Raw genomic sequence first — 23,902 nt, forward strand, 5'->3', positions numbered from 1 at the left:
TACTATTATTATTATTAATATTAAATTATCAAATAAAGTTACTAATAATAATAATATTGTGCATGAGTCTGCAATGCCATCCTCTCCATGCTGATAACCTCCTCCCCTCTCCAGCCATCTCCACTTTCAGCACCCTGGACAGCTCCTCCAGAAGTAAAGATGGCCGCTGACGTCACCGCTCCTGACTCAGCCGCCGCCTGTGCGCCTGCGCACTGGGGATCGTACCACCTGTCCCCCGTAGTAGAGGGGGGTAGGAAGATGGGGTGGAGCGGACCATTCGGGTCGCCGGGAGCCATGTTGGTGTTGAATGAAGGGAGGGTGAGGAGATGCTGCGCCCGGAGAGTCCGCCTGTGAGCGCCGCGTAGATGGTCGCAGCCACGGCCGGGAGAGCGTCAGGAGGAGCGGGGGAGGGCCGTGCCCAGTGAGGGGGCAGCGCCGTTGCCAGCAGACAAGGAGGGGGAAGACTATGGCTGCTCAGCTGCCGGGGACCAGCCTGCCTCGCCGCTGCCTCCTCCCGCTGCTCGTCCTCCTCAGCATCCCTTTGTTCACTTCCAGCCGGGGGAAGCATGCGGGCAGCCGGCAGCGCACTGATCCCCGTCCCCCGGCCCTCGCTCCCTCCCTGTGCATTGTGTACGAGGGGGCTTCCCTTCCAAGGCTGCAGGGGGCTCAGGAAGACCACCATCCCCAGGCCAGGGGCCACCACAGCCATTACGGGGTCCCCTGGTACCTCAGCCTGTGCCGGAGACCGATGACCCAACGCCGGCCCTCGGCGGATGACCCCGGACCGACCCAACGGGCCCCCGGTACCTCCTCCAGAACCGAGGGTCACCCCGAAGATCCACCGGGGGGCCACCACAGCCGATACGGGGTCCCCTGCCACCTCACCCTGTGCCAGAGACCAATGACCCAACCTTGGCCCTCAGCGGAGATCCCTGGACCGACCCAGCAGGCACCCGGTGCCTCCTACAGGACCAAGGGCCACCCTCAAGTGTCACAGAGGGGCCACAGCGAAGGAGGAACCCCTTTCCTCTGTTGGATTACAAAACCTCACTGGCCGCCCATGGACCTCGCCATCGTAGGACCCCATTGCCTTAAGATTCACAGCCAAGACCTTCTTATCCTGCAATACTGCCAGCCAACGCAAAAACCCAACGGTGGCCCGCCGAGCGATAGGACCGCATCCAAGGGGGGTCCTCCACCAACCAACGGGACTGACCGCGCTCCCAGTGGCCTTTCCATGGTGGACCACCAACTCGTCTTCCTCCGCCATGTCCACCAGACTGGGAGCGCCGGTTCTTTGGACGGTCAGGTCGCCCTCGGGGGGTCTATTGGCGGCCAAAGGCGCCCATGTGTCTTGCTGGCTTTATGGCCCTCGAATGTAACCAGGGACTGTAACCACACGGGAGCGATCTTACCGGACGCGTGGCATCCTTCACACTTGAACCTGGGGATTTGCAAACTCAACTGCCGGGGCGGCACCGAGACCTGTTCCAAGGACACCGGCAGGTTCTGGTGCTGCAAGCTGACCCGGGGTCTGGGCAAAGGAGAGGAGTCTACGGAGGGCACGTGGAGAGGAGAGGAGATTTCAGCACCAGACCAGCGGACAGCTCCCGCTGCTGCTGCTTCTCCTCCTCGGCAGCCCGCCCAGACCCCCCCAGTCCCTCCGCTCTCCCTTAAAGGACCCTGCTCTCGAAATCTCTCCTTCAACTCAACCAAAGGTTGCCTGAAAATAATCTCCCCAGCCTCTGCTCCGGAGGAGCTCAAAACGATTGATCTTCATACCGAACGAGCGTTAGCACGTAGCAAAGCCATGCAGCTGAACCCGCTGCCTCTCGCTCATAGATCATCACCCAGGCAGGGGGGCAGTGGGAGGGGTAGGGCATCCCTTCCATTAATAAGGACACGCAGGGCAGCCAACCGGCATCCCTATTTCCCCCAAAAAAATTATCAGGATCAGGTGGCTGAAAATCAGCCCCCAGGGACTCCGGTGATAACCATGACAGCACAAGACCCTGATACCGGGGAGGCGGGGAGGGTTGTGTACACCATGGACGCTCTGATGAATAGCAAGTCTTTAGAGCTGTTCAGTATAGACTCAGTGACCGGTTTGATCTCCACAACGGAGATTCTAGACAGGGAGAACATGGACCTGCACTACTTCAGGGTCACGGCCATCGACCACGGGAGCCCGCGACTGTCCGCCACCACCATGGTGTCCGTGGCGGTCGCCGATAAAAATGACCACAGCCCCATGTTCGAGCAGGCCGAGTACAGGGAGAGCATAAGGGAGAATGTAGAGGAAGGGTACCCCATCCTGCAGCTGAGGGCCACTGACATTGACTCGCAGGCCAACGCCAACATCAAGTACCGCTTTGTCAACGAACAAGCGGCTCACTCAGTTTTTGAAATCGATGCACGGTCGGGTTTAATCACCACCAGCGGGCTGGTAGACAGAGAGAAAAGGGAGAGGTACTCTTTGATAGTGGAGGCCAGTGATCAAGGGAAGGACCCGGGGCCCAGGTCATCCACTGTCAAAGTTGAGATAACCGTGCTTGACGAGAACGATAACGTGCCGCAGTTTAGCGAAAAGCGTTACATAGTCCAGGTGAGAGAAGACCTCAGACCCCACACCGAGATTATAAGGGTGACTGCTACCGACTTCGATAAGGATAGCAATGCAGTGGTCCATTATAACATCATTAGTGGTAACAGTAGAGGGCAGTTCTCCATTGACAGCTTAAATGGTGCCATACAGGTCGTAGCCCCCCTGGACTTTGAAACGGAGAGGGAGTATACCCTCAGAATCCGCGCCCAAGATGCAGGCCGCCCCCCGCTTTCAAACAACACCGGTGTGCTAAGTGTTCAGGTGGTAGACATTAACGACCATGCCCCCATGTTTGTTAGCACCCCCTTTCAAGTCAACGTGCTAGAAAATGTTCCATTGGGTCACTCTGTTATTCACATTCAAGCCGTGGATGCAGATTACGGGGAAAACGCTCGCATGGAATATAAATTGACTGGCGTGCTACCTGCTACTCCGTTTGTAATTAACAGTGCCACCGGTTGGATCACCGTAAGTGGCCCTCTAGACAGAGAGACTGTAGAACATTATCTGTTCGGAGTAGAAGCTCGGGATCATGGGAACCCACCACTGTCTGCGTCCGCAAGCGTCACCATTACCGTCCTGGATGTGAACGATAACCGGCCAGAGTTCACCCAAAGGGAATATTTTATACGTCTAAATGAAGATGCCAGCGTGGGGACCAGTGTGCTTAGCGTAACTGCCATAGACAGGGATATAAACAGCCCTATCACCTATCAGATCACCGGAGGCAACACCCGCAACCGTTTCGCAATTAGCACCCAGAGCGGGTCAGGGTTAATCACTTTATCGCTGCCACTTGATTACAAACAGGAAAGACGCTACGTTCTGACGGTGACCGCCTCCGATCGCATCCTTCACGACAACTGCTACGTCCATATTAACATTACCGATGCAAACACCCACAGGCCGGTCTTTCAAAGTGCGCACTACCCTGTTGATATTAACGAGGACCGGCCTGTCGGGAGCACCGTGGTGATCATTAGCGCCTCGGACGATGACGTCGGAGAGAACGCAAGGATCTCCTACTCCCTGGAAGACAATATCCCCCAGTTCCGAATTAACTCCGATAGCGGAGTTATCACGCTCAACGCCCAACTGGACTATGAGGACCAATTGACTTACACGCTGGCTGTTATTGCAAAGGACAATGGCATCCCGCAGAAATCCGACACGGCCTACGTGGAGATTATGGTGAATGACGTCAACGATAACGCCCCCCAGTTTTTAAACTCGCAATATCACGGAATAGTCTCAGAGGATGCTCCTCCTTTTACAAGCGTCCTGCAGATTTCTGCCACCGACCGCGATTCTCATGCCAATGGCAGGGTTCAGTACACATTTCAAAATGGTGAAGATGGAGATGGGGATTTTACGATAGAACCAACCTCAGGTATCATCCGTACTGTACGCAAGTTGGACAGGGAAAGTGTCCCCTTCTATGAGCTGACGGCTTACGCTGTGGACAGGGGCATCCCCCCACAGAGAAGCCCAGTTCGCATCCAAGTTGCTGTTCAGGACGTCAACGACAACGCCCCAATTTTTCCAGCCGACGAATTTGAGGTCTATGTAAAGGAAAACAGCATTGTAGGCTCGGTGGTTGGCAGAATCAAAGCCACTGACCCAGACGAAGGGCCAAACGCACAGATAATGTATCAGATAGTTGAGGGCAACATTCCCGAAATTTTCCAAATGGATTTCTTCTCCGGAGAGCTGACCGCCCTCATAGACTTGGACTATGAAACCAAGTCCGAGTACATTATAGTGGTACAGGCCACCTCGGCCCCTTTGGTTAGCAGGGCTACCGTTCACATTAAGCTGATCGATCAAAACGACAACACTCCCGTCTTAAAGAACTTTCAGATCCTCTTCAACAATTACATCTCCAACAGCTCCAACACTTTCCCCTCTGGTGTCATTGGGAAAATCCCGGCCTACGACCCCGACGTGTCAGACAAACTCTTCTACACCTTCGAGCGTGGGAATGAGCTAAATTTGTTGATAGTCAATCACTCAAGCGGGGAGTTACGGCTTAGCCGCAAGCTAGACAACAACCGTCCCTTGATGGCATCCATGCTGGTCACCGTATCAGGTAAAGTGTTGACTTTATTTTCTTTATTTCTGTCATACTAATCTATCTGTAGATTTAGCTTCCTAGGTTTTGATGGGACTTTTTACGGAAGATCTCTTGAAGCAAATGTGTTTGAGTTTATAAACCAGTGCAAATGTTTCTGATAATGTACAGATTTAGGGATTTTGGATAAGTACACTTTGCATAGCCTAAAAAATTGAAGTCTGCCTTTGTTCAAAAGCTCAGTTCAGTTTGACCATTTCCTGTGTCTCAGGAAATTTATTGCTGATATCTCTGTGTTATGGCACTTTTCAACTGCAAGTACCGGCTCGGCTCTACTTGGCCCGGCTTTTCCACTGCTGGTACCGCATGGTACGGTATGGTTTGCTTTTCCACTAAAGTAGTACTAAAGTTAAGTGGGTGGGATAACAACGGGGTGGGATTCTCTGACCAATCAGTGGCTAGTAGTGACTGCATGCAAAGGATTGTGGGATATGGTACCGGGTATGGTACCTCTTGGAACCACAATCGAGGTGGTACTGTTTTTGGAGAGCCGTACCGTTCGGTTCCATGCAGTGGAAAAGCGCCGCCGTACCGTACCGTACTGAACCGTTCCTACACCATACCATGCGGTACCAGCAGTGTAAAAGCACAAAAGCGAGCCGAACCCTGCGGTTCCATGCAGTGGAAAAGCGCCATTAGGTTCTGGGTCTGCTAAGGCAATTATGAGGGTCTCCCACCATTCCTGCCGGACCCACACAAAGGCAGGTGGGAACACCTAAAACTCCCAGGTAGACGGAACGAGAAATGGGAATGGTAGCAGGAAGATCTTGTTGTTTGAAGTATCCAAGAAATTAAATCTGGCCATAGACGGTTCGAATCTTGGCCAGTTTTTCAGCCAATTATATAGCCAGTGGCGAAAGCCACTAGGAATAGTCACTGGTTGATTTACTAAAATAGGAGAGTGCAAAATCTGGTGTAGCTGTGCACGGTAGCCAATCCGCTTCTAACTTCAGCTTGCGTCATTAAGCTTTGACAAAAAAAAAAAAAAAACATGGAAGCTGAATGGTTTCTATGCAGAGCTGCACCAGATTTTGGGCTCCGGTTTAGTAAATCAACCCCTGTGTGTTCTCCCAGCTGGGACGGCTACATCCCCCCGCCAGGAAAACACAATGGCTCCGTGGGAGGGATTCCACCATCCACACTGACTGAGCGATTTTTTTTTTTTTTTTTTCTTTCTTGCTACCCGTGGTTGTGGGAAAGTAAATCGCACCATTTATGGCTGGCTTTAAGAGGTTTGAGTCATCCAACCAGGCTCCACCTTTGTAACTAAGTTATCACTTTTGGGTGGAATGCCTTTTAAACTTGAAATGCCATTTCCCAGCTAATTGGTATATAAATTGTCTAAAAAGATAAATATAAACGCTGTTCTTACAGGGGGGGGCATCTAATTTGTTATTTAGATCAGGGGTCTCCAAACCTTCTAAACAAGAGGCCAATTCCTATCCATCAGACTTTAGGGGGGCCAGACTGTAGACATTGGAAGTAGAAAAGGTCCAGTCGCCAGCGGGGAAAAAACAATTGTGCCCCATTGTTGGTGTCATTGGAAGGAATTGTTCTCAATCATTGGTGTCATTGGGAGGAATTGTGCCCCATCATTGGTGTCATTGGGAGGAATTGTGTCCCATCATTGGTGTCATTGGGACGAATTTTGCCCCATCATTGGTAGGATCTGTACCCCATTGTTGGTGTCATTGGGAGGATCTGTGCCCCATCGTTTGTGTCTTTGGGAGGAATTGTGCCCCATCATTGGTGTCATTGGGAGGAATTGTGGCCCATCATTGGTGTCATTGGGAGGAATTGTGTCCCATCATTGGTGTCATTGGGAGGAATTGTGCCCCATCATTGGTGTCATTGGGAGGAATTGTGGCCCATCATTGGTGTCATTGGGAGGAATTGTGTCCCATCATTGGTGTCATTGGGAGGAATTGTGCCCCATCATTGGTGTCATTGGGAGGAATTGTGCCCCATGGCTGGTGTTGTTGGGAGAAATTGTGCCCCGTCATCGGTGTCATTGGGAGGAATTGTGCCCCGTCATTGGTGTCATTGGGAGGAATTGTGCCCCGTCATTGGTGTCATTGGGAGGAATTGTGCCCCGTCATTGGTGTCATTGGGAGGGATTGTGCCCCGTCATTGGTGTCATTGGGAGGAATTGTGCCCCATCATTGGTGTCATTGGGAGGAATTGTGCCCCATCATTGGTGTCATTGGGAGGAATTGTGCCCCATGGCTGGTGTTGTTGGGAGAAATTGTGCCCCGTCATCGGTGTCATTGGGAGGAATTGTGCCCCGTCATTGGGAGGAATTGCGCCCCATCATTGGTGTCAGTGGAAGGAATTGTGCCCCATTTTTGGTGTCATTGGGAAGAATTGTGCCCCATCATTGGTGTCATTGAGAGGAATTGTGCCCCATCATTGGTGTCATTGGGAGGAATTGTGCCCCATCATTGATGTCATTGGGAGGAATGGTGTCCCATTATTGGTGCCATTGGGAGGAATAGTGCCCCATCATTGGTGTCATTGGGAGGAATTGTGCCCCATCATTGGTGTCATTGGGAGGAATTGTGCCCCATCGTTGGTGTCATTAGGAGGAGCTTTGCCCCATCATTGGTGTCATTGGAAGGAATTGTGCCCCATCATTGGTGTCATTGGGAGGCATTGTGCCCCATCGTTGGTGTCATTGGGAGGAGCTTTGCCCCATTATTGGTGTCATTGGGAGGATTAGTGTCCCATCATTGGTGTCATTGGGAGGAATTGTGCCCCATCATTGGTGTCATTGGGAGGAATTGTGCCCCATCGTTGGTGTCATTGGGAGGAGCTTTGCCCCATCATTGGTGTCATTGGAAGGAATTGTGCCCCATCATTGGTGTCATTGGAAGGCATTGTGCCCCATCATTGGTGTCATTGGGAGGCATTGTGCCCCATCGTTGGTGTCATTGGGAGGAGCTTTGCCCCATCATTGGTGTCATTGGGAGGATTATTGTCCCATCATTGGTGTCATTGGGAGGAATTGTGCCCCATCATTGGTGTCATTGGGAGGAATTGTGCCCCATCGTTGGTGTCATTGGGATGAGCTTTGCCCCATCATTGGTGTCATTGGAAGGAATTGTGCCCCATCATTGGTGTCATTGGGAGGAATTGTGCCCCATCGTTGGTGTCATTGGGAGGATTAGTGCCCCATCATTGGTGTCATTGGGAGGAATTGTGTCCCATCATTGGTGTCATTGGAAGGAATTGTGCCCCATCAATGGTGTCATTGGGAGGAATGTTGCCCCATCATTGGTGTCATTGGGAGGAATTGTGTCCCATCATTGGTGTCATTGGGAGGAATAGTGTCCCATCATTGGTGTCATTGGGAGGAATTGTGTCCCATCATCGGTGTCCTTGGGAGGAATAGTGCTCTATCGTTGGTGTCATTGGGAGGAATGTTGCCCCATCATTGGTAGGATCTGTACCCCATTGTTGGTGTCATTGGGAGGAATTGTGTCTCATCGTTGGTGTCATTGGGAGGATCTGTGCCCCATCGTTTGTGTCTTTGGGAGGAATTGTGTGCCATCATTGGTGTCATTGGGAGGAATTGTGGCCCATCATTGGTGTCATTGGGAGGAATTGTGCCCCTTCACTGGTGTCAGTGTTTGGGAGGAGTATTATTCCCCATTGTTGGTATCAGTGGATAAAATAGTGCCCCAAGGGCCATATAAAAGCAAGCAAAAGGCCGCACCTGGCCCCTGGGCCACAGTTTGGAGAGCACTGATTTAGATGGTTAAGGCCACATACACACCGTGTGTGTATAATCTCTATGTCTTTGTGTGCACCTGGGCATCCAGCCCTGCTACCTACAGCCTATCACAGTCCGGCTGAATGGAGTTTTTTGGTATCAGTGTGTTCAGGAGTGTATACCTGGAACACTGATACCTCTCAGTACAATATCCAACCCCATCCTGCGGCATATTTCAGCCTGCCATAAACTATGATAGGCTATTGGGCTGAACGCTAAACCTGTACCTCCCAGACACACAACAATGCAGAGATTGGACACATGTGGGCTAGGGTTGCACCGATTCCAATATTGGTACCAATACTGAGCACTAAAATACTAAATTGCACTGCAAAGAATCGCATTTGATGTGAACCAGATTGTCTAAAAAGGTAAAAATAAACACTGTTTTTACGGGGGGGTGTCAATCTAATTTGTTATTTAGATCAGGGGTCTCCAAACCTTCTAAACAAGGGGCCAATTCCTATCCATCAGACTTTAGAGGGGCCAGACTGTAGACATTGGAAGTAGAAAAGGTCCAGACGTCAGAGCAGGGGAAAGAAAATGCTCCATTGTTGGTGTCATTGAGAGAAATTGTGCCCCATGATTGGTGTCAGTGGGAGGAATTGTGCCCCATGATTGGTGTCAGTGGGAGGAAATGTGCCCCATGATTGGTGTCATTGGGAGGAATTGTGCCCCATCATTGGTGTCATTGGGAGGAATTGTGCCCCATGGCTGGTGTTGTTGGGAGAAATTGTGCCCCGTCATTGGTGTCATTGGGAGGAATTGTGCCCCGTCATTGGTGTCATTGGGAGGAATTGTGCCCCGTCATTGGTGTCATTGGGAGAGATTGTGCCCCGTCATTGGTGTCATTGGGAGGAATTGTACCCCATCATTGGTGTCATTGGGAGGAATTGTGCCCCATAATTGGTGTCATTGGGAGGAATTGTGCCCCATGGCTGGTGTTGTTGGGAGAAATTGTGCCCCGTCATCGGTGTCATTGGGAGGAATTGTGCCCCGTCATTGGGAGGAATTGCGCCCCATCATTGGTGTCAGTGGAAGGAATTGTGCCCCATTTTTGGTGTCATTGGGAAGAATTGTGCCCCATCATTGGTGTCATTGAGAGGAATAGTGCCCCATCATTGGTGTCATTGGGAGGAATTGTGCCCCATCATTGATGTCATTGGGAGGAATGGTGTCCCATTATTGGTGCCATTGGGAGGAATTGTGCCCCATCATTGGTGTCATTGGGAGGAATTGTGCCCCATCATTGGTGTCATTGGGAAGAATTGTGCCCATCATTGGTGTCATTGGGACCAATTGTGCCTCATTGTTGCAGTGCGGTGCGAACCCAGGCTTGTCATAGTGACTTCAGCCTGGGTCCACACAGGAAACTGCATGCGATTCGGACAGGAATCGCACCACATTCCTGTTAACATCGCATGAGATTCTTTGCAGTGCGATTTTAGCCTATCCGTTTTCAGCGGTATCGGCGAGTATTTGTGTACAAGTATCAGTACTCATACTCGCTGGTAAAAAAACGGTAATGGTGCAACCCTGATGCGGTCCAGTGTGCATGTGACCTAAATCACCAGGGATTTCCCAGTTCTCCTTACTCCTCTTGTTTGACATTTTAATTTATAAAGCAGGAAAAGTAAGACTTTGCAGCAAGGGAGCTGAGAACAGAGCGAGCGATCGCACTCCTAGCCTTCCTCAACAATACAAGAAGCCAGCAAGCTGTCCGCGTCCACCGAGAGCAAAAACCATCTCTCCTGCAATCCTCGTAGTTCAACAGATTTGACGTTTTTAGTCGCGTCTCAGACGTTAAATAATTAATAAGCCTGAAAGCAGACGGAGAGATCGTTCCGCGGTGCGAAGATTTCTCCGAGCCTGGAAGTCAAATAGGGACAGCAGAGAGTTTTTGGGCTTGAACCAATTATGTCTTTATGTTGTCATCACAGATCAAGCTGACTTTGCGCCGGCACCTTCCTTTGTTGGAAAGGTCTTCAGAAACCCGCGATTTGCAATTCATAGATGAGAAAAGCCGGTTTTCAGAGATGAAAGGGGATGCAAAACGGTTTGGCAGCCTACCTGACCCGGTGGCTTGTCGATGTATTGAGTTTTTTTGTTATTCGGCTGTGCATGTTTATATATGGCCGGTGACGGAGGGGACGGCTTTGGAGGCGTGGGCTTTGGTGAGGGTAATGTGGCTTTCATGTAAAGGCCAATATGGCATTATAGGACGATTGTAAGTGAAAAGTGGAATATTGTTTGAGTTGTGAAAGCGGTAAGCTGTAGTATATATATTCAGTCTACTCTTTTTATCTCTTGCCATGGAAGAGATGCTAATATGCAGTCAGGACCTCATGCCTGTGCTTGACCCCCTCATGCGTGGTGACCATCGTTTACATAACACTGAATAGGGAAATCTTCTGTTGCGTCATGGGAATTCAGCATTTTTTTTTTTTTTTGCATGTTCAGATCTTCTCAGCTGCTGAGGAACAATGGCTGACCACATGCAGGAACAAAGAAATCAGCCTTGGCACATGGGCTGACAACTGGAGGAAGTCATTTTGCTTCTACAGTACGGGTTGTCATGTCCCTGGACTTGCACTGGCTTTGTGTTTTTGCATCTCTTGGCAGGGCTTTTTTTCTCTGGAAATAGGTGCAGGAACTCAACCACGACCCCCCCCCCCCCCGCTACAATACACATACACCCTCCAAACTGCGTCAAATAGTGGGTGTGGTCACATTTTACTAACAGTGAGAGGGTCATACAGGAGCATTAAATACTAGGAGTGCATAATATTCAGAGTTTGTGGGGGTTGGTGTGTGTGCTGCACACAGAGTGCAGAGTTTAAGGGTGTGTTACACACAGAGAGCAGAGTTTAGGGGTGTGCTACACACAGAGTGCAGAGTTTAGGGGTGTGTTACACACAGAGTGCAGAGTTTAGGGGTGCGCTACACACAGAGTGCAGAGTTTAGGGGTGTGCTGCACACAGAGTGCAGAGTTTAGGGGTGTGCTGCACACAGAGTGCAGAATTTAGGGGTGTGCTGCACACAGAGTGCAGAGTTTAGGGGTGTGTTACACACAGAGTGCAGAGTTTAGGGGTGCGCTACACACAGAGTGCAGAGTTTAGGGGTGTGCTGCACACAGAGTGCAGAGTTTAGGGGTGTGCTGCACACAGAGTGCAGAGTTTAGGGGTGTGCTGCACACAGAGTGCAGAGTTTAGGGGTGTGTTGCACACAGAGTGCAGAGTTTAGGGGTGTGTTGCACACAGAGTGCAGAGTTTAGGGGTGTGCTGCACACAGAGTGCAGAATTTAGGGGTGTGCTGCACACAGAGTGCAGAGTTTAGGGGTGCGCTACACACAGAGTGCAGAGTTTAGGGGTGTGCTGCACACAGAGTGCAGAGTTTAGGGGTGTGCTGCACACAGAGTGCAGAGTTTAGGGGTGTGCTGCACACAGAGTGCAGAATTTAGGGGTGTGCTGCACACAGAGCGCAGAGTTTAGGGTGCTCTACACTAGTGACTGATATTGTTTTTTTAATACCGATATTTTGATCATCGGATATCGGTATCTGCCGATATTTTCGGACATGAAAATTTTTTTTTTTTTTTTTAGGTACTCCTAAAAGACCCCAAACCCCTCCTCGGCACTGAAAAGCAATCAAAACACCAAGTTTGGCTGTTTTGAATGCTATCAGTTTTTTTAATTCGGCACCGAGTAGCCGGAAGTGATGTCATGACATCACTTCCGGGTTTTTACATGGAGACCCGATCAGAGCCGAATGCAGCTTTGATCGGGTCTTCTCTTCGGCGGCGGCGGCAGTGGAGGCAGTGGAGGTAGGATGCCCATGTCTCCCGGTGTGACGGGAGACCCGAGTGAGCCGCGGGAGGGGGTGGACGTCCCCTCCCGCTCCTTGTAATGACAGCCGAGCGGCTTCTCAGTCGCATCGGTTGTCCATTACAAGTCAGCCGACCGTCGGCTATGGACACTGGTACCGGGGTAATGCCTTTAGCTGCAGCCATCACTCCGGTACAAGCACTTTACCGAAATATCGGCAAATCCAAATGCTGATACAGATATATCGGGGAAAGTGCATATCGGCCCCCGATATATCGGTGTTGATCTCTACTCTACACACAGAGCTGCCCTCCACAGCTGCCTACTTCTGCATCCCCCATCCGCATCTCACATTCCCCCCCTCTTCAGCTCGGACCTCTGCGTGCAACCCCCTCTCCACTGCCCCCTCCCTCCCCCCCTCCTTAAAAGCTCCACCATCTTTCATATGTCTTACTTTTGTTGATGTATTAAGATTAAGCTTCTAGCCGGCTACAGTAGTACCTCCCCACACACTGTAGGTGGTTCCGTCTTTTTCACTTGCAGGGAGATAATCCAATGGGGGTGTCGGCATCCACACTCCACCCTGGGCATCGGCATCTCCCTTCTCCCTATCTGGAACCCAGTAGGAGACTCTGGGGAGATCAGATCTGTGGGAGCCGTTGGGAGACAAGCTGTCACTTGTAAACACAGAAGCCGTACCTCTGTCTTTACAAGTGATAGTGGTGAGCAGGGAGAAGAGGACCTGAGCCAGGGGTGGTGGAACTGAGCTCCACCAAGTTCCAGCTGAAAAAAAGGCCTGACTCTTGGTAGAGCAATTTAAAGTAGGGATGCACTGATATCGAATATTTTCACCTGAAAATGCTCCGGATACGGAAACCGATACTTTACGGTGTGATTTGTGTGTCAGTACAAAATGAATAGGCGCAAATCAGACTGCAAAGAATTGCGTGCAATTTGAAAAAGAGTGGAGTGCGATTCCTGTCAGAATCGCATTCAAATCTCACCACTGCTCCTGTGCATGTGTGTATAGAAAGGGAAGCGCCATCTAGTGGGCAGTTTATTAAAAACGTTTTAACTCAAATTAACAACTTCTGGAGTGGAAGGATTTGCCCCCTTAAAGAGGAAGTATACTCTTCCTGTTTTTTTTCGTTTTTTTTTTTTTTTTCCCCCTGCAAAGTAAATGCATAATGTGCTAGTATGCATTGCATACTAGCACATTATGTGACACTTACCTGCAAACGAAGCCCGCGTTGTCCCCGCTGGCGGCCGCATCCATCTTCGCCCGTCTTCCTTCCAGGTCTGCGGACTCCGGCTGTATTACTGGCCAAAGCCGCGTGATGTCACTCCCGCGAACGCATGCGGGAGCCGCCAGTCACAGCACAGGGCTCTGAAGAAACGGCACGGGGCGGCCGAACAGGAATGCAGTGGCCTTGAAATCCATCCTGCTTTTGTACCATGCAACTTACCTGCAGTTCCTGCACTGGCAAACTGTGTTTTTAAATGTTGGGCCCACGTAAAAAAAAGCACAGAAAGCTTGCCAGAGCAGGAACTGCAGGTAAGTCGCATGGTGCAAAAGCAGGATGGATTTCAAGGCCACTGCATTTTTTTAAATGCTGCATGCACCTTTTTTCTGTGAAAACGAGGGCATAGCAGCCCATTAGAATCAATAGGCTGTTATGCCTGTGCAAATGTGGGCCGCCAACCCGCATACATGTGATCCGCCAACCCGCATACATGTGATCCGCCAACCCGCATACATGTGATCCGCCAACCCGCATACATGTGATCCGCCAACCCGCATACATGTGAACCGCCAACCCGCATACATGTGATCCGCCAACCCGCATACATGTGATCCGCCAACCCGCATACATGTGATCCGCCAACCCGCATACATGTGAACCGCCAACCCGCATACATGTGATCCGCCAACCCGCATACATGTGATCCGCCAACCCGCATACATGTGATCCGCCAACCCGCATACATGTGAACCGCCAACCCGCATACATGTGAACCAGGCCTAAAGCAATAGTAAAGTAATTTACAAATAAAAACATAGGTCCTCCTGCAGGTTTAACCACTTCTGGACCGGAAGGATTTGCCCCCTTAAAGAGGAAGTAAACCCGCTGAAATTAAACCCTGTAAAGACAAATGCATAATGAGCTAGTATGCATCGCATACTAGCTCATTATGATGTAATTACCTAAAAACGAAGCCCCCGCAGTGCTGACAGGACGGCCAATATGTTCGGCCGTCATGCTTTCTGGATCGGCCATCGGCCTGGGTGGCCGTTCCTTCAGAGCGCATGCGCCGAAGACGTCATCGGCTGCATGCACTGTAAATATCTCCTAAACGGTACAAGTTTAGGAGATATTTATAGGACCTATAGGTAAGCCTTAGTATAGGCTACCTATAGGTAAATGTCTTTAAAGTGGGTTTACAACCACTTTAATGACCAGGCCATTTTTTTCTATTTGGCACTGCGTTACTTTAACTGATAATTGCGCTGTCGTGCAACGCTGTACCTAAATAACATTTATGTGCTTATTTTCCCACAAATAGAGCTTTCTTTTGGTGGTATTTGATCATAATAAATTGAAAAGTAGTAAATTGTTATTTTTAATTTAACATCCCCCTCCCTTTAAAATATGCATTATTATTATTATTTGAATTTATTTTGCGCCAACAAATTCTGTAGTGCTTTACAATATTAAATTACAAGCAGGTGGGTCCCGAAATATAACTGTATTTAGAAGTGGGTCTCTGCCCCAAAAAGTTTGGGAAGCCCAGGTCTATAGGAAAGCCCCGAAATTTGGAGACCAGGTGGTTAGAAAAATAAATTCTGGATTCACCTGGCCAACAAAAAATTTATTTTGATAGAAAAGGTTTTTACCCATGTCATAAATGCATTTCTTGTTGGACGGTACAGATTAGCTATAGGGGTAGAACATCCATTACCAATGTAGATAATACATTCATCTATGGTGAAAATTTTGTTATTGCATGTAATACAACACGTGGTCTATTTATTATGGTGTCCATGTGGCCACTACTATGTGGGGAGAACAAAAGGACTTCTTCGAATTCGTATAGATGAACATTTAGCTAATATTAAAAAAAGGTTTTAAGAACCACAGCGTCTCCCTTCATTCTAGGGAAAAACACGACAGAGATCCCACACTAGGGATCGACCGATTATCGGCAAAGCCGACATATCCAGGGCCGATATGCACTTTCCCGATATATCGAGGGCCGATATGCACTTTCCCCGACATATCGAGGGCCGATATGTACTTTCCCCGATATATCGAGGGCCGATATGTACTTTCCCCGATATATCGAGGGCCGATATGTACTTTCCCCAATATATCGAGGGCCGATATGTACTTTCCCCGATATATCGAGGGCCGATATGCACTTTCCCCGACATATCGAGGGCCGATATGCACTTTCCCCGACATATCGAGGGCCGATATGCACTTTCCCCGACATATCGAGGGCCGATATGCACTTTCCCTGATATATATCGAGGGCCGATATGCACTTTCCCCGATATATCGAGGGCCGATATGTACTTTCCCCGATATATCGAGGGCCGATATGCACTTTCCCCGATATATCGAGGGCCGATATGCGCTTTCCCCGACATATCGAGGGCCGATATGCGCTTTCCCCGATATATCGAGGGCCGATATGCACTTTCCCCGATGTATCGAGGGCCGATATGCACTTTCCCCCGATATATCGAGGGCCGATATGCACTTTCCCCCGATATATCGAGGGCCGATATGCACTTTCCCCGATATATCGGGGGCCGATATGCACTTTCCCCGATATATCGAGGGCCGATATGCACTTTCCCCGATATATCGAGGGCCGATATGCACTTTCCCCCGATATATCGAGGGCCGATATGCACTTTCCCCGATATATCGAGGGCCGATATGCACTTTCCCCCGATATATCGAGGGCCGATATGCACTTTCCCCGATATATCGGGGGCCGATATGCACTTTCCCCGACATATCGAGGGCCGATATGCACTTTCCCCGATATATCGAGGGCCGATATGCACTTTCCCCCGATATATCGAGGGCCGATATGCACTTTCCCCGATATATCGGGGGCCGATATGCACTTTCCCCGATATATCGGGGGCCGATATGCACTTTCCCCGATATATCGGAATCGGCCCCTGAGGTTACCGATATTGCCGATATTTAGGGAAAGTGCTTGTACCGGAGTGATGCCTGCAGCTAGAGGCATCACCCCGGTACCCAGCGTCCATAGCCGACGGTCGGCTGTCATGTTATGACAACCGATTTGGCTGAGAAGCCGCTCGGCTGTCATTACAAGGAGCGGGAGGGGACATCCCCCTCCCCCTTTTCCACCTCCTTCCGTGGCTTGCTTGGGAGACCCGTCCCATCGGGAGACCCGGGCAACCATCCTGCACGGCCGCCGAAGAGAAGACCCAATCAAAGCCGCATTTGGCTCTGATCGGGTCTCCATGCAAAAACCCGGAAGTGATTTCATGACATCACTTTCGGGTACTGGCGCCAGATTAAAAAAAATGACAGCACTCAAAACAGCCAAACCCTTGCAATTTTGTGGAATTGACTGTGTATATCTGTCTTGGAGGTGTTCAAATAGGGTTAGAGATTTATTGCAAAGAGAAATAAAGTGGATTTTACTATTAAAAAGGTAATGCCAAGGGGGGTAAATATCGAATCAGATCTTAACTGTTTGGTCAGCAATTTTTAGTCTCCCAACTATTATATTTAAATAGCTTATCAAGCATTTTTTTTATAGATGATACATTTTGTAATATCTGACACTCTCTATGTGGGGTTTAACACGTGGTTGATCATGGTTGTGTGATGACATGTTTAACCACTTCTGGACCGGAAGGATTTGCCCCCTTAATGACCAGGCCATTTTTTGCGATTCGGCACTGCATTACTTTAATGGAAAATTGCGTGGTCGTACCAAAATACAATTGATGTTTTTTTTTCCCACAAATAGAGATTTCTTTTGGTGGTATTTGATCACCTCTGTGATTTTTATTTTTTATTTTTTGTGCTATAAACAAAAAAAAGCGACAATTCTGAAAAAAAAAAAAACAATATTTTTCACATTCTGCTATATAACATTCCCAAAAAATGTAAAAAATGTTTTAGGCCGATTTGTATTCTGCTAAATATTTTTGGTAAACAATATCCCAGTAAGTGTGTATAGATTGGTTTGCACAAAAGTTATCGTGTCTACAAACTAGGGGAAAGATTTATGTCATTTTTATTTTATTTTTTTACTAGTAATGGCGGTGATCAGTGATTTATAGTGGGACTGCGACATTGCGGCAGACAGATCGGACCCCTAACTGACATTTTTGGACAATTTTGGGGGGACCAGTGACATTACTACAGTAATCAGTGCTAAAAATATGCATTGTTACTGTAATAATGACACTGGCAGGGAAGGGGTTAAAACCAGGGATGATCAAAGGGTTAAATGTGTCCCTAGAGGGTGTTTTCTAACTGTATGGGGGATGTACTTATAGAATGTACACAGGGACCTGTGTTCCTAAATAGGAGGGACACCGGAGCTGTGTGTTCATTGCTGACAGAACAGTGGTCTGCCGTGTTTACAGGCAGAGCGGTACAGGTGTGACACCCCTGGCTGGGAGGATTGCTTACCTGGGGGGTCTGGCCCGGATCGCCTTCTTGTCCAACTGTGCCAGGCGTGCAGTTGGTTGGCTTCGCCTGGTCGTTGTGCGGCTTCGGTTGGTGGGGGATGGGTCTTCTTCTTGCAGGGTGCACTTCTTCTGGCCAGCCTTGCGCTCGCATTGCGGGCCGGGGATGGCCGCCCCTGTTGATGTTGGGGTCTGCCTTCCTCTGCAGCTTCTTGGTGCTAACATTGCACTTAGAGCTCGGTTTAACTGGACTCTCGTCTTCTGCCCAGTTCAGGCGCTTGGGAGCGGGAGCAGGAGCGTGATTGACAGAGCTGGTGGTGGCTTGTTGGACTTTTCGGTAGACGATGGAGATGCAAACATCCCAGTGCCTGGCGTGAGCAGCTCTCTGTCTGAATGCTTGAACATGCAGCCCCGCCTATGGCCACTCCAGTCCTGTTCTGCAGGATCTGTGCTGTGCGTGGCTGGGTACCTTCTGTGAATGGGCTGACAAAAGCCCAGGCGCCAGGATGCAATTTCTAGCCCCCATGGCGACCCGGCGCCTGAGATTTGTCGAGCCCTGATCTATAGTGTGTACTCGTCTCAATCCAGAGCACTAAGTGTCATTTCTGTCAGCTGCCTCCTTCCTCTGCTATCCGCATGAGTAACTTCTGACAAGTTTTCCTGACACCAAGAGAAAAATGGTGACAGGGGAGGGCATAGTCTATGATTAACAGCCTCAGCTCTGTTCCTGTCTGCTTTGTGAAGGGGGGGGGGTGGGAGGTTTCCTTCCCTTTCCTCCAATCAGCTCTCAGAGCTCTCCTAACTGAGCTCTGCAGAGTGTAATTTGAGCTGCCTTCGGACAGCTCAGCCAAGCTTGATAAAAACCAGTACTTTGCGCCGAATGGAAATCTTGGTGCCAGAATTGGAAATGCAGGATGCACTGGGCCGAAAATTGAAAAGCAAAAATGAGAGTTAAAAAAAAAATGAATATTTTTATATATAATTGTATTATATTCGACTTTTTAATCAACGTCATGAATTTAAATGAATATGAATTTATTGTCGGTCATCATCAATTCCTTTACCACAATAAAAATGTATCCCCTTAAATTCTATATATGTCTTCACACTGGTGCATTGCGCTTCCATTGTGGTGTTAAGGCCCTTTCACACTGATAGGTTTTTCTTGCGTTTTTTCTTCCTTGCAAGAAAAATGTGTCCCTTTAAATCCTATAGGACTTTTCACACCACTGCGTTAGAGGTGCAGTGCGTTTTTGAAAAGTCCTACCTGCTGCATCTTTGGTGCAGTTTTGCAAACCGCACCAAAAACGCAGCTTCCCATTGAAATGAATGGTACTCGCGGCAACATCTTGGTAAAAACGCATATTCAATTCACAGGTGCAGGCAACCCAAAAAAACACACAGCAAACGCTTCTAAAACACAGCAAAATGTTGCTAAAGAGCAGTGTGAAAGTAACCTTAAAAATCTTGCTTGCTGCATTTTTAGTCCGTTAAAAAAAAAGTACCAAAAACGCACTTCCCTGTTGAAATGCATTGAAAATGCTGCAAGAACGCATCAATAATGCACCCGTGATATGTTTTTGATGCGGGTTTAAGTCACATGACAAACCATAAGCACAGTAAAATTGCTATGAATTTGTAGAAAAATCGCGTGCGTTTTCAGTATGGCACCTTTTTCTCTTATCGGCAGTACCAGCCAGCAGAAGTGCATTCTCTTAGGATTTGGATTGGCCAGGTGGCAGCAATGAGGAGCAATGACGTCACCCACATCCACTGGAATCCGAGACTGAGATACTGAATTTTTGTTTTATTATCTTATATTAACATTTTATTTAAAGTAGGGATAGACCAATTATCAGCAAGGTCGATATATCGGGGGCCGATATGCACTTTCCCCTGATATATCGGAATCGGCCCGGAACTGGCCGATATTGCCGATATTTTTGTGACGTTATTCTGCCTTCTTAGGCCACCTCCCTCGCCTTGGACAGTCTCGTCTGGAGTCGGGACTAGTCTCATGGGAGTGTATCACAGCCATACACCCACCCACAGCAGCCCGGTGCCAGCCACCCACCCGCATCCACAGTCCCTGTACCAGCCAGCAACAGGCACTGTACCAGCGAGCCAGTCAGCTATCCACAGGCCCTGTACCAACCAGCCAGCCACAGGCACTGTACCAGTGAGCCAGCCACCCACAGGCCCTGTACCAGCCACCCACAGGCCCTGTACCAGCCAGCCAGCCACCCACAGCCCCTGTGCCAGCCAGCCACCCACCACAGGGTGCCAGCCACCCACCCACTATAGGGTGCCAGACAGCCAGCCACCCACCCACCACAGGGTGCCAGGCAGCCAGCCACCCACAGGTCCTGTACCAGCCAGCCACAGGCCCTGTACCAGCCAGCCAGCCACCCACAGGCCCTGTACCAGCCAGCCACCCACAGCACCTGTGCCAGCCACCCACCCACCACAGGGTGCCAGACAGCCAGCCACCCACCGCAAGGTGCCAGCCAGCCACCCACCCACCACAGGGTGCTAGCCAGCCACCCACAGACAGGGTTCCAGACAGCCAGCCACCCACAGACAGGGTGCCAGACAGCCAGCCACCCACAGGCCCTGTACCAGCCAGCCACCCGTCACAGGGTGCCAGCCAGCCAGCAACAGCCCCTGTGCCAGCCACCCACCCACCACAGGGTGCCAGCCAGTCACCCACAGACAGGTTGCCAGACAACAAGCCACCCACAGGCCCTGTACCAGCCAGCCAACCACCACAGGGTGCCAGCCAGCCACCCACAACAGGGTGCCAGCCAGTCAGCCTCCCACCACAGGGTGCTAGCCAGCCACCCACAGACAGGGTGCCAGACAGCCAGCCACCCACAGGCCCTGTACCAGCCAGCCACTCGCCACAGGGTGCCAGCCAGCCACCCGCCACAGGGTGCCAGCCAGCCAGCCACAGCCCCTGTGCCAGCCACCCACCCACCACAGGGTGCCAGCCAGCCACCCACAGACAGGTTGCCAGACAACAAGCCACCCACAGGCCCTGTACCAGCCAGCCAACCACCACAGGGAGCCAGCCAGCCACCCACAACAGGGTGCCAGCCAGCCAGCCACCCACAACAGGGTGCCAGCCAGTCAGCCACCCACAAACAGGGTTCCAGACAGCCAGCCACCCACAGGCCCTGTACCAGCCATCCACAGGCACTATACCTGCCAGCCACCCACAGCCCCTGTGCCAGCCACCCACCTACCACAGGGTGCCAGCAAGCCAGCCATTAAGCAATAAACAAAAATTACATGTTCAGTACCAGATTTGTGTCAAATTGTTTTTATTTTTTAAAACTTTAAATGTACCAAAATATCAGCCCATAACGACCGATACGTTGTGACCAAAATATCGGTATCGGCCCTGAAAAAAACATATTGGTCTATCCCTAATTTAAAGCTTATTTGTTTGTGTGGTGGGGGATGGGCATTGAGCTTCCGTTTTGCAGGGAAGGTCCTCTTTAAATCAGATTACTTGTTCTGGGCTCCCTGTTCCTCTTCCTACTTTATTAAATGATCTCAGTGAGAGTAAATCATAGCAGAGGCCGTGTGTCAGCGCATCCAGCGCTCTTACGGTACAGATGACATCGCCGTTGTATCCCTTACATAATTGATGAGCTTTGCGGGCTTTGCATTGTCACCCTCCAATACGCTCTCACCTAACTCTCATTAAAGGGCGCGTAGCAAGCCAGGCCTCCCTGTTCCCTTATAAAAATGAAGGATGCGCTATGGCGGAGCGATAATGTTTCCCCGTTTAGGCCAGGCAAGCCCGTCTGCAGCACTTCTTTCAAGATTAGGGCTCTCCCGGGGTTAATTGTACCTGCAGGGGATGCAGGAAACTGTGACATCCCGGGGACCGTCTGTGCAGAAAATCGTTTCTCTTGCTTGCCAGAGCCGCTAAAAGCGCACCCAAGCTTTGTCTGAGGACAGAAATTGTGCAGGCTCTTACTGTCAAATGATGGGACACCCCCCTGGCAAAAAATGTGCTTAGCATTCAGAGCAACGCAGTCCATTAAAGGGAAAGTAGTGGTTTTCAGCCAGAGCACTTTTCCAGTTATTATGGGCGCCTCTACCTGAAAGTCATTTCTGCTGCGACTTTCACATTTTGCTGTGATCGCCGTTCCGTGATTTGATAATTCTCGCTTGAGTGCGCAATAGGGAGCATGGTCACGCTGAATGCCTGCCAAGATAAAATAACTGCCTGAAGAATCTGTCGTTTTAGAATCTGTCTGAGCAAACTGAGTTGTCTTGAGAGAGGGGAACGGTAAGTGCCGGTTCACATGTATGCGATGCGGGAAACCTTGTGAATCCACTGCGGGTTCCCGCATCGCATTCAGATCGCAGGCAGTTCACACTGCCATATGTGAATCGCTAGGGGTGTCAATACAAAGTTAACCGCTTCCCGACAGCCCGGGCATACCCTGCTGCGTGAACCGACGTAGGTATACGTCGGTTGCGCGCCTGCAGCTAGTAGGCGCGCTCCTGCGCCCACTCAGTAGCGGGGACTCTGATGCACAGGTCAGGCGGCCCACGACACCCGCGATCACTCCCAGCTGAGAGAGAAGAACCGTCAGCTGTTGTAAACACAGCTGACCGTTCTTCTCTCTGGAATGATCATAGAGCCCCTGTGATCCTTCTATATAGGATCACCTGTCTCTATGATCATTTCACAAGCCACGCCCCCCCACAGTTAAAAACATGCCCCTAGGTACACATTCAACCCCTTGATCACTTACTGTGTTAACTCCTTCCCTGCCAGTGTCATTATTACAGTAACAGTGCAAATTTTTTAGCACTGATTACTGTAGTAATGTCACTGTCTGTAGGGAGGGGGGGTCTGTACTGGGGATAGGGAATCCGTACTAAGTACTGCCTGTACTGAGGAACCCTGCATTGGGAGGAATCTGGGGAAGGGGGTTAGGCTGTACTGAGGCGGTCTGTACTGAGGGGGAGTCTGTACTCATGGGGTCTGTACTAGGGGGGAGTCTGTATTGAGGGGGGTCTGTACTGGCGAAAGGAGGGGGGGGGGTTGTCTGTACTGAAAGGTTAGATTTTGGGAATCTGTACTAGGGAGTCTGTACCGAGGGGCTCATTACTGGGGGTAGTTATATACTGGGGGGCCTCTACTGAGGAGCATCTGTACTGACGAAAGGGGGGTGTTTGTACTGATGAGTTAGACTGTAAGAATCTGTGCTGAGGGGGTCTATAGTGAGGGGAGTCTCTACTGGGGGGAGTTTGTATTGGAGGGTCTTTACTGTGGAGTGTTTGTACTGGGAAAGGGAAGGAATGTCTGTACTGATAGGTGAGACTGTGGGAGTCTGTAGTAAGAGGGTCCATACTGGTGGAGTCTCTTTTTGGTTGTTTGCACTGGGTGGGGTCTGTACTGAAAGGCTAGGCTGGGATGGGAGGGGGGGGGGTGTCTGTACTGGGGAAGGTTTGTAGGTTTGTACTGAGGGGGTCTACATTGGGGAAAGGGGAGGGGGGTCTAACTAGGGGGTTAGGCTGGGAGAGAGTTCTGTACTGAGGTGGTGTGCGGGGAGGGGGGATTTAGGGCTGTGGGGGGGGGGGGTAGATCTGTACAGGAGATTGGGGCTCTTGGTTGAAATCTGTACCAATTGAAGATATGGTCTTGAGGCAGTGTGGAGGATTTGTACTGGCAGGAGGGAGTATTCTATGCAGTGGCCTGTTATTAAGCACTCCTGAGCCCTGCACTCTGTGCGTTGTGTTTTCCTGAGACTGTAGGTACAAGGACTGTGGCATACTTGTGCAGTAAGTAGGCTCAGGCATTGTTTAACCATGGCCCTGTAAGCCCCTCCCGCAGTTTTGGCCACACCCACAA

General features: G+C 50.1%; 1 protein-coding gene across 1 annotated transcript in view; it reads left to right on the forward strand.

Annotated features, from left to right (window-relative positions):
• The first annotated feature begins 209 nt into the window (after positions 1-209).
• The window catches only part of CELSR3 (cadherin EGF LAG seven-pass G-type receptor 3), a 305,191-nt gene continuing 281,498 nt past the window's right edge, over positions 210-23,902 (forward strand). Inside the window, exon 1 of the mRNA XM_082265193.1 lies at positions 210-4,694. Coding sequence (XP_082121319.1) covers positions 467-4,694 — 4,228 coding nt within the window. The 5' untranslated portion in view covers positions 210-466. The remainder of the gene's footprint in view (positions 4,695-23,902) is intronic.

This window comes from Pelophylax lessonae (genome assembly GCF_965119305.1).
Source record: "Pelophylax lessonae genome assembly, chromosome: 8".
Lineage (NCBI taxonomy): Eukaryota > Metazoa > Chordata > Amphibia > Anura > Ranidae > Pelophylax > Pelophylax lessonae.